General features: G+C 52.1%; 2 protein-coding genes across 11 annotated transcripts; one reads left to right on the top strand and one right to left on the bottom strand.

The window, feature by feature from the left end:
* Positions 1–1,147: 1,147 nt before the first annotated feature.
* On the bottom strand, positions 1,148–6,862 carry LOC106845617 (putative protein T-ENOL). Of its 7 annotated transcripts, none has more exons than XM_044746381.2 (6): positions 6,616–6,862; positions 4,785–4,869; positions 4,346–4,493; positions 4,036–4,069; positions 3,784–3,841; positions 1,148–1,344 (listed from the first exon to the last, which is right to left on the bottom strand). In XM_044746381.2, exons 2-6 carry the CDS (start codon positions 4,863–4,865, stop codon positions 1,309–1,311), a joined length of 357 nt encoding a protein of 118 aa, XP_044602316.1. In that variant the 5' UTR covers positions 4,866–4,869; positions 6,616–6,862; the 3' UTR covers positions 1,148–1,308. The 7 variants fall into 7 exon arrangements, with proteins under 7 accessions (XP_044602316.1, XP_070340703.1, XP_070340706.1 ...); XM_070484602.1 differs by lacking the exon at positions 6,616–6,862 and adding an exon at positions 6,363–6,544; XM_070484605.1 differs by lacking the exon at positions 6,616–6,862 and adding an exon at positions 5,547–5,651.
* CDIPT (CDP-diacylglycerol--inositol 3-phosphatidyltransferase) lies at positions 5,087–9,832 on the top strand. Of its 4 annotated transcripts, none has more exons than XM_044746378.2 (6): positions 5,087–5,166; positions 6,470–6,604; positions 7,313–7,466; positions 7,919–8,000; positions 8,547–8,628; positions 8,761–9,832. In XM_044746378.2, the coding sequence occupies exons 1-6, from the start codon at positions 5,097–5,099 to the stop codon at positions 8,904–8,906; spliced, it is 669 nt and encodes a 222-aa protein (XP_044602313.1). In that variant the 5' UTR covers positions 5,087–5,096; the 3' UTR covers positions 8,907–9,832. The 4 variants fall into 4 exon arrangements, with proteins under 4 accessions (XP_044602313.1, XP_070340700.1, XP_044602315.1 ...); XM_070484599.1 differs by lacking the exon at positions 5,087–5,166 and adding an exon at positions 5,612–6,369; XM_044746380.2 differs by lacking the exon at positions 5,087–5,166 and adding an exon at positions 5,880–6,369 and having other exon boundaries at positions 6,555–6,604.
* The last annotated feature ends 542 nt before the right edge of the window (positions 9,833–10,374 follow it).

Genomic DNA, 10,374 nt, shown 5'->3' with positions numbered 1-10,374 from the left:
GGGACAAGCCCCCTTCAGGCCTTAGCTCTCTCTGCCAGTGCCTGGCGTTTCTAAGCTCTTCTAGCCAGGAGAGAGCCCACAGTAGCCACCTCTGCTCCCTCCCTGTTTGGCAGGAGGTAAACAGCTCTCAATTTGTTTCATGACGAGTTTTTACCTAAAATTCAACCCCCTTTTGAGAATTTTTCTATCTATCCAAGTGTATCATTCTTTATTGTCCCCCATCTTTCTGGCATTTTAAGCATATCTACTGTTGCATGTCTACCAAGTATTGGTCAGATTTGTAGCATTTCATAAACAAGGAGCTTGTTTTGTATCCTGTGGGTGTCCTTTTCTACTTTATCTACTTTTGAACATTTTAAGGAATTTATAGTCTGTTCGTCTAAAGAGTCTCCAAATTAATTGAATTTTGCTTAATTAAAATTTTATATTTAAATATAATTAAACATTTTTAGGACACTCAAAGGGATATTGAAATACGCAAAAGGGGGTTGAATTTTAGGAGTACATGAGGCAAACTGATCTTGATACTAGCCTGAGTTTTGGACATTTATTCTTTGCCAGGCATTGTGCTAATTCCTTTGTATGCATTGTTTTCAACCCTCACAAAGGCCCTGTGAGACAGGGACAATTATTCCCTTTTTTTAGATAAGGAAACTGAGGCTCAGAGATGTGAAGTGACTTCCTCAGGAGGCTCCAGTAAGTGGCCAGACTGGGATTTAAACGCAAGCTCCACAAAGCCCACTGCACTGCCTCTGGCTAGTAATGGGTGTGATATGATATGTGATATGATAGTAATGGGTGTGATATGTCCCCATAGGCATAAGGCCCCAAAGCTCGGAGGGGAGACCTCAGCAGTGACACTGGTGGCTCCTCAGAAGCAAAAGTAGACCCTCTCAGATGCCACAAACCTATACCTTAAGATGCTAGAGTTTGGCTAGGAGACGGTATGGATCCATGAGCTCATCTCTGCCAACAGGGTGACAGATAGCAGGTTGAAAACTGCCTGAATTAAAACCATTCCAATAATATACCATTCCAATAATATGGAATATGCCATTTGAATAATATGCCCACACATCTGACAAAAAAAGGTGGGGGGCATTCCCCCCCCCACATCTGCACCCCAGAGAAGCCACACCAGAGCACTGCCTGGGTTGGGAGGAGGAAGGGATCTCTGCCTCTTTATTAAAGCCTTGGATTTCTGGTGGTGTCCTTGCCAGCTGAGAGCGGAGTGATGGTTCCAGAACACTTCGGAGGCTTCAGAGGTGATGGTGCTCATGACCAGGAGTCCCCGTCAAACCAAAGTGTTCAATGAGTTGTGAAAGAGGAGCTTTGAGGCATGTTCTAGAGAGACAGATGGAGGAAAGCATGAGAGGCCCAGAGAAGCACCAGACAGGGTTGAGATCATCTTCCAGATGTCAAGCTGCTAGGCAGAGTTCCCTAGAAAAGAATAAGAGCCTTTTGACTCTTTAGATCCAAGGCTCATGAGTTTTTATCCTTCCATCCTTCACCTACCCATCCAACCCCTATCCCCCACCCATCTATTTATCCATCCACCATTCCCAATCTATCCATCCACCCACCATTTTCCTTCTATCCTCCATCTATCCATTCATCTGTCTCTCCATCCACCCCCCATTCTCCTTCCATCCATGCATGCATTTATCTATCCACACATCTACCCATCAGTCCCCATCCATCTTTCCACTCATCCATCTATCCCTCATTCATCCTCCCACCCACTCAACTCTCTTCCATTTAATCACTCACCCACTATTTAAACTTCTTGAAAGCAGGGACTCTATTTTGCTCACTTCTAAATTCCAGCCCCTAGAGCAGGGCTGGTGCATAGTAAGTGTTTAATAAAGGTTTAGTGACTTTATCTATACACATCCATTCGCCCATTTACCCCCACCATCCATTCACACATTCCCCCATTCAACAATTCAAGAGACAATTCAAAGATCTGTAGGCTTCCATGTTCTTTCTTGAGGATGAGGATGGAAAAGTCTCTTGGGACCAGGGGGGCTGGCAGGTAGATGAGGGGAAGGTATTAGCTCAGGACGAAATTCTCAAACAAGTGCCATTTGGGAAGGAGAGGGAAACCACTATGGTTAGGTAGGGCCCTCACAGGGCATCTTGTCCAAGGCTCCCATTTGACATGGGAAGAAGGGAAGAAACTTGCATAGGGCTAACTATCAAGTTAATAGCAGATTAGCTATTAAGGCCCAGGGCTTTTCTGCTACTTCAAGTTGCTTCCAACACCAAAGCCCAACTGGAAGAAATCAAATGTCCAAAAGGCAATAGAAAGTCAGCTCCTTGATAAGAACAGTGGCTTCTTTTCAGCTGAATTTGCCTGGGGTCATGGTCATGACATTTGAAGTAGCAGCCCCAGTCAGAGAAATGACCATCCCCAAGGCCTGGTGGACCTGGCACATAATAGACACCCCCCCCCCAAAAATTTTCTGTCAGTTCCTTCTCTGCCTCCCTCATGGACCCCTCTCACCTCCTCTGCCAACCCCTTATGTGGAGAGGTTCTCCAGGGCTCCCTCCTCAGTGCCCTCTTTTTTTTCACTCTGCATAAACCCCCACAGGGCAATCACACATCCTTCAAGTGCCCACTCCCTCCTAGATCAGATCTCTATTACCAGCCCAGACCGGGACAGTGAGTTTTCGAGCTGTATTTCTAACTGTCTACAGGCTATTTCCACCTGGAGTTCGCATGGGCACCTCAAACCCAATCTGTCCACAGGCAGGAGTGTGCTTGCCATGCTCCAGGAAGAATGAGAAGGCTGGCATGGCTGAGAGCGGGGGAAACAAGGGGAGCAGTTCTAGACAATGAGATCAGAGGGCCAATGGCGTCGGGGAGGAAAGTGATCATATCAGCCCATGTAAGCCACTGAAAGACTTCGGCTTTTACTCAGAAATGGGGAACTATCGTAGAGTTCTGAACAGAAGCATGACATCATCAGACTAGGTGACCCAAGTCAGAAACCCAGGAGTCATCTAATTCCTTCTTTTATTCCTGTACCATTTTTGATCAATTGCCAAACTCAGTCTTCTTGGTCTCTATTTCTCATATCTGCCCCTCCTCTCATCTCTATTACTACTGCGACAATTCAAGACGTAATCATCTCCAGCTTAGTCTCTTGGAATAATTCCTAACTGGCCTCCCTGCCTCTAGTCTCTTCCCTTTCCCATTAACTCTCCCCTTTGATCACCAGAGTGACTGATGGAAAATTCCAAACTCCCTTGCTCAAAACTCTTCAATGACTGCTCACCTACAGGAAAGCGTCTATGAGGCACACATAAGGTCTCTTGGTTAATCCCTGGCTACCATGCCTGCATACTCCAGCAGTTAAACTGTTCCTGGTCCTACCCTCTCCCCTGCCCTGAGAACACACACACATACACACTCAGTCTATTGAAACTCACCTCTGTGCCTTTGGAATACCCCTACCAGTTTTTTCCTGGAAAATTCTTTCTTTAGGTGTCACCTCCTTCAGGAAGCTCCATGATTCCTTTCCTTCCTGTCTCAACTGAGGCTGGGATAAGTGGTCTTCTCGCTGTTTCCCATTTCTATTACAGGCACTCATTCATATTATATTGTAATTGGCCATTTACTTGACTGGCCCAACACTAAACTGCGAACTCTTCAAGGGCGGAGACTATATCATTCATTTCTGTGCCCCAAGCTCCTAAAACAGGGGCTGGCATTTCGTGTGAACTCTAAACATTTGCTTAATACTGAACGGCCTTGCCATCCATGGACCCAGTACATACCTTGTCACAAGGGGATGGCAGGAGGTGTGCCTTGGTACGGGTTCGGTTTCTGTCGGAGCTAGAGATGGTGAAAGAGAAAGGAGAGGGCTGAGAACTCTGAATTCGAGGGTCAGAGCAGAACAGAATAGGAAGACATGGTTTAAAACCCCGCCCCTACCCCCACTGGGATATTGTCAAACCCTTGTTCCCTCCCCTACAGGCTCCTCATCTTTCTCCCAGGACAAAGGGCATCTCCCTTGAAGCCTCACTCACCGGGTATCAGTGCCTCGGGTCTTGGTGAAGAACACTGGAAATAGAGGCCCCAGGTAGAGAAATTACTATCTCCACAGCTAGAAAGAGATGTGGCTAACGAGGAAGGGGCTGAGGCGATTCCTGGCCAGCAGGGAGTGGGTACTGGGTGGGGGTTGTGGGGGCACACTGCACAGTCCTGGGGCTGGCTGTGAGATGGGGGAGATGGGCGCAAATTCCTGGAGAGGTCAGCTGTGGTTGGGAGGGGGTGAGGGGCTGGAAGTGGGGCTAACGGAGGGTCTCCCGACACAGTGGTCCTGGCGTGGGGGGTCACCGTGGTTGGATATCTGAGTCCCCCGGTCTTGTGTCTGTTTTCCTTTGGTGGGTACAGGGTTCATGTGGTAGCCAGCGATAAACAAGGCCTCATTAGTGAGTTCTGTGCTGATCCGGGTCAGGAGTTCCTCAGAGCGGGATAATGAAACCTTTTAGGAAAGGGAAAGTCAGAGGGGCTCAGCCTGGGAGTTCCTACATGGGAGTCCTGGGTTTAGGGGCTCCCAGGCTGGGGGCTCTGGGTCTAAGGAGTCTACCAGTGGAGGGCTGTGCCTTGAGGTTTGGCCTAGAAGGCCCTGGAAGTCGGGTGCAGACTTTGGGGGCCTCCGGGCCTCGAGCTGGGGGCTATGGGCTCAGAGTTGAGGCTAGGTCTCAGTGCCCTCAGCCTAGGAGCTCTCTACTTTATTTCACCACCACCTCTAGAATTCCCCTCCAATGCTCACCGGACCTCCACCCAAGGAGGTTGCAGCTTGGGACAGCCCGCTGCCTTTGTTCTCCTCATTCCTGGTAGGAGTGCATGCCATTCCCCTGGGAACAGTTGGAGCCTATGTTAGGTGGAGAAACCAGCTCACTTCCCCCAAACCCGTCCCACCACCATTCCCCAGGCCCAGATTTAAACGAGGCCTTTGGATGAACCATCCTGCTGTCTCAGTTTTCTCTCTGAAAAAAAAAATCATTGCCCTGTGTATTCCTAGAGGAGGGAGTGGGCGGAACTCCCACAATCCCCGCCCCGATTTCGCCCCTTTGCCCTGGGGATGACTCTTTGCTGCTTCCCACCCAAGGCCCTTCCCAAGACAAGGCAGCCAACTTGCCGCCCCCGACCTGGTAAACGGGTTGAAATCTTGGGCTACTCGGCAGGAGGGAAGACGAGGAGGTCCAAGGAACCTCAGTTGGTCGCGGGGGACGGGGAGCTGGAGTTGGGGAGGAAGGGTGGAAAGACGGGGACCCGGGGCGGCAGAGCTACCCTTTGCTATAAAGACTTTGGTGTCTGCGGAGGTTCCGAAGCCCAGTTGCCAGGATATTAGGGATTCCAGAACCGGGGGCGGGGGCGGGGGAGGGGCATTTTCCCAGCACGTCGCGTTCGCTCCTCCTGCCTCTCCTCCACCGCCCTCAGGTCCCTCCTTGGGGGCGGTGACCCCAGCGCCAGAAGCTTGAGAAACTTGGGAGGACCAGGTAGGGTGGAGTCTGGGACCTAATCCTCCTACCACTAGGGGCACGCGTCAAGCAACTTCACCCTAGGCCATCCTCCAGCCTCTCTAGCCGGCACCTCGTAGCCTGGAGCCTGCGAGAGCACAGGAGGCCGAAGAGAGGGGTCGGGGGGGATGTGGACTGTACTAAATAACCCTGCCTCTTGGGGCTGCAAAGACTTGGGAGGGCGGAATCTTTTCCTCTTCCCTTTGTCTCCAGGATGTCATTTCCTCCGCAGAAAGGAAAGTAGAGCTATGCATCTAGCCTCCTTCTGTTTTGACCTCTCCTTTTCAGTCCCTCCTTTGCTCGGCCTCGACGGTTCTTTGCCCCCTCTCCTCCGTCTGTGCTTTGGTACGAGCCGATGGAAAGGGGCGGAGGGAGGAAAAGGAAAAGGAAGCTCGCAGGTCTTAAAGGGGCCGCAGCCATTTTTTTAAGCCTTTTTTCCCTTTCTCTGACTTTGCAAGTATGAACGCGGAAGAGTAGGTTTCCGGAAGCCGAGCACAGCTGGAACAGCAGGGGCCGCAGCTGGAGGCAGGAGCGCCTGCGGGGCGAGCAGAGGCGAGGGTCTGCCCATAAGAAGGGCGAGTGTGCGCGCCCCCTGCGCCCCGCGCACATCTGGGTCGGCCCATGCTCCGGCGGGCAGCGAGCTTTAACATCTGGGGCCGGGCGGGGGCAGCGGGGGCTTGCGCGCAGTCGGCGCGGCGGATGCGCCGGGCCGGAGGGTGAGGCCGCACATTGGGGCAGGGACGGAGCTGGCGCTTCCAGATTCTGCCAGGGGCGGCAAGGGGGCCGCCGCGATGCCAGGCGAAAATATCTTCCTGTTTGTGCCTAACCTCATCGGTGAGTGCTGCCCGCGGCTCCAGGCCGAACGGGAGGGCGAGGGGCGGTGGGCAGGCTCCCTGATCTCGCCCTGTCTGTCTCCTCCCCGTCCCATCCCAAGGTTATGCCCGGATTGTCTTCGCCATCATTTCTTTCTACTTCATGCCCTGCTGCCCCCTAACGGCCTCCTCCTTCTACCTGCTCAGCGGACTTTTGGACGCTTTCGATGGACACGCTGCTCGAGCCCTTAATCAAGGTGACACATACCTCCTCCCAGCCAGCCTTTGGGCCCAGCAGCCCTCTGCCCGTTTTCCTGCCTCCTCAGGACCTCAGGGTGGGCGGGTACTCGGGAATCGGAGGCCTCCGTTATTCCCTTCTCTGTAGAAAGCAGAGGAGAATGGCTTGGTTTTGTAGCAGAAGGGATTTAAGCTAGCTGTTGAGAAGAACTCACTGATACTGAGGAGTGTGGGCTAGCAAGACTGGACATGGCAGTGGCAGTGCTGGAGGCTTCTCTGAATAAAAACCAGCAGGTGTACTGGGCGTCTACTGTATGCCAGGCACAAGCAATAGGGATTACAGAAGGCGTGTTTGGAGGGAGGATAGAGAAGGCATTCGGACGGCTTCTGGAGGGTTGACTAGCTTTTTAATCTGTTCTCCAGACCCACCTCCAGGACTTCCCCTAAGACTTCAAGTCTCCCTGTCTTGAGACCTGGACCTTTGGTTCTGGGATTGATGAGTTTTGCTCTCTCCACACTCACATTTATCCCCATTTCATGTCATGGTGACCCTTGCCCACTGACCTTACACCCTACGGCTAGCAGCCTGCTTTCCTCCCCAGGCATGGATGGTGGACATTTTCAGTTCTTTTAGGCTCTGCATTAGAGTGAACTACCAAATAAGGCCCCTGGCGTAGATCTGCTGGCTCCTAATAGCCTCTTCCCACCTAATAGTCCTCATTTTTCAGGGACCCGGTTTGGGGCCATGCTGGACATGCTGACAGACCGCTGCTCCACCATGTGTCTGCTGGTCAACCTGGCCTTACTGTACCCTCGGGCCACCCTTCTCTTCCAGCTCAGCATGAGCTTGGATGTGGCCAGCCACTGGCTGCACCTCCACAGGTCTGCGATTTTGGGGGTGTTGACCAGTGACGATGACACAACAGTGGGGAGGGGTGAGACTGTATGGGAGGGTGTCTGGAATGGCTTCAGGCTTCTTGGGATGTCTCCTTTTTAGCTCTGCTTTGTTGAAGGATGCTGGGCAAATCCTCTCTGAATCAGTTTTAGTCCTGTTTACAGTGGAATTAAGCAATCTCTAAATTCTTCTGACTGGGTATTTGAGGATTCCAGATAGATAACAGCTCTTAGAAAGGGGCGTGGGGGCTTTTGAATGTTGGCATTTGAATCCTGACTCTGTTCCCAGCTAGGTAATTGAGTGGCTTTGGGCAAGACAGTGGTCCTCAGCTGTGCCCTGGTGCCTCTGTACAGTAGATAGCTGGTGGGGGTTGATATGAGGATTAGATGGGCATTAGTGGTAATGAACACTCATGGATTCCTCCTGTTTTCTCCCCAAGTTCTGTGGCCCGAGGCAGTGAAAGTCACAAGATGATCGACCTGTCTGGAAATCCAGTGCTCCGCATCTACTACACCTCCAGAGTGAGCATTTCCTGCCCCTCCCTTATTTACTCAGCTTAGGCCAAGTCCTAGGCTGAACCTTGGTCCCAAACACCAAGGCAGGACAGCCAACCCAGGGAAAGAGGCCTGTAAGCTGAGGCATGGAGGGTAGAATTGGTGGGGAGGGCCTGTGTAAATTGCTCCAGGCAGCCAGTGGGCATGGGGCCCAGGTGCACCCAGGGAGGAGGAACAGTAGCTGGAGCAGGGAAGGGAGGGACGGAGAGAGAATCCAGAGAGGTCTTAGAGCCGGCTCTCAAAAGGCCTTAGGCCCTGACTAGGAGCGTGGACTTCATTCTGGGAGCAGTGGCAGCCTCAGAAAGGATTTTTAAAGAGAGAAGTAATCTGCTGAAATTGTTCTTTCCTTCCACCCTCACCCTACTCCCCTACCCCCTGCACCCCTATTTCCCCAGTATAGTTCCTCCCTGCTGCCCACTGTCAGAGGGTGCCGGCCCCTGTCCCTTACTTGGGCGGGGCGGTGGGGTGCTGCCCCACCCTCTTGCTGAAGCAGCCTCTTTGCGGTTTGTGCAGCCTGCCCTGTTTATCCTGTGTGCTGGAAACGAGCTCTTCTACTGCCTCCTCTACCTGTTCAATTTCTCTGAGGGACCTTTAGGTAGGAGATGAGGGCCCAGGTGGGAGGATGGGAGGGTTCTGGTCTGCCCAGGGAGGGAAGGCCACCAACTCCTGGGCCCCTCGCTCGCTTGTATCCCATTTTGTCTGTATCGCCTTTGTTCCCTTCCCACAGTTGGCTCCGTGGGTCTTTTCCGAATGGGCCTCTGGATCACTGCCCCCATCGCCTTGCTCAAGTCCGTCATCAGTGTCATCCACCTGATCACAGCCGCCCGCAACATGGCTGCCTTGGATGCAGCAGACCGTGCCAAGAAGAAGTGACCCTGGAACCCCTTGCCCCTGGCTGCCTACCTGCCATGGGAGTCTCACTGTGCCACGTGGCTCCCCTCTCTCCTAGGAGCTCCCAGGCTCATGTATTCCTAATGTGTTGTCCAACCTGCTGGGAAGGGGGTCAGCCTCTTTGGAGATGTTATCCTCTCCGTAATCCTGAGGACCAGTCCCTGCTCCTTTGATCCCTAAGCATCTGGACGTCAAATCAGGAAGGATGCTCACAGGGCCCCGCCCATAGGGACAGTGCTCCTGGAGCGTGAAGAGGCCTGACTGCGGACTGGGCATTGTCACACCCGCTGGCTCAGCCCTGGGGTCTGGCTTGGCCTGAGACTTTAGGGACATTTGAGTGAATGAGATGGAGTAGGGGCCAGGTTTCCCAAAAGGCAGGGAGTCAGGCCTCTGCCCCTGGCCAGAAAAAGCCTGCAGGTACCATGGCCTGGAGAGAAGGGACCTTCTAGATCCTTCCCCATTGCAGTCTCCTCTGTCTGGTCTATCCTGGGTCTGAAAACCTCAATAATAAAGGCCTGAGACGGAGGGAGGGCTCTTCACTATCCTTCACCGTCCTTTGAGATACTCTTGGATCAGGGCCTGGGTTGAGGGGAGCTTGGGGAAAAAGGAAGATCCATCTGGATGCTTTTCCCCCAGTTGTTTACTGGCTGGCTCCTTCCTGTCATTCCACACTGACCTCAGAGAGGCCCTCCCTGCCACCCAAGCTCATGCTATGTCCTCTGCCCACCTGCTTTATTTTCTTTACAACTCTCACTGGCCACATTTATTTGTATGCCTGATATTTTCTACCCCCACTAGAATGTAAACTCCACAGCTATAGACTTCTTGTTCCTTCTCTATGCCTACAACGAAGATTAACCTTAACCTGGCATATCGTACCTGCTTAATAAATATTCACGAATAGATGAGCTGGTTTCTCCGAGTGAGGTCCTTAGACCACTGGTGGGATAGTTCTTAAAAATTCAGCTTCTTGGACCCAGTACCAAACCTTCAGAGTCAGAATCTCTAGGGATAGGCCCACAAGTCTGCAATTTTCATAAACTCCAGGTGACTGATTCTTCTCCCTGATAATGCTGAGGATCGCTGTTCCTTCTTGAATGTCTTTTGGGCACCTACCACATAGTAGACATTGTTGTGGGCATCTGTTCCTAGCAGCTACCCCTACTGTCTAAGCTTTCTCTGGTGTCTGGCACCAGCTTTCTTTTTAAAACTATTGAGCCTACCATATGCCAGATCCTGTGCTGGGCCTTCTTTGCAGATGTTGCTCATTTTACTCACATAATAGCTTAGTCAAGAGGCCCACTCCACGTCTGGGGGAGCTGAAAACTATCGCATGTGTGTTGAGCCTCAACTCCTGTCCTAGGCCCAGGGGATTTGGTGGGAACTAGGCAACCAGCTTTCCAGCCCTCTTGAAGGTCAGACCAGTGAAGGGGGAGCCAATCATGCAGTT

Source organism: Equus asinus, chromosome 14 (genome assembly GCF_041296235.1).
Source record: "Equus asinus isolate D_3611 breed Donkey chromosome 14, EquAss-T2T_v2, whole genome shotgun sequence".
Classification (NCBI taxonomy): Eukaryota; Metazoa; Chordata; class Mammalia; order Perissodactyla; family Equidae; genus Equus; species Equus asinus.
Note: the sequence above shows the minus strand (reverse complement) of the source record. Positions and strands in the feature narration are given on the sequence as shown.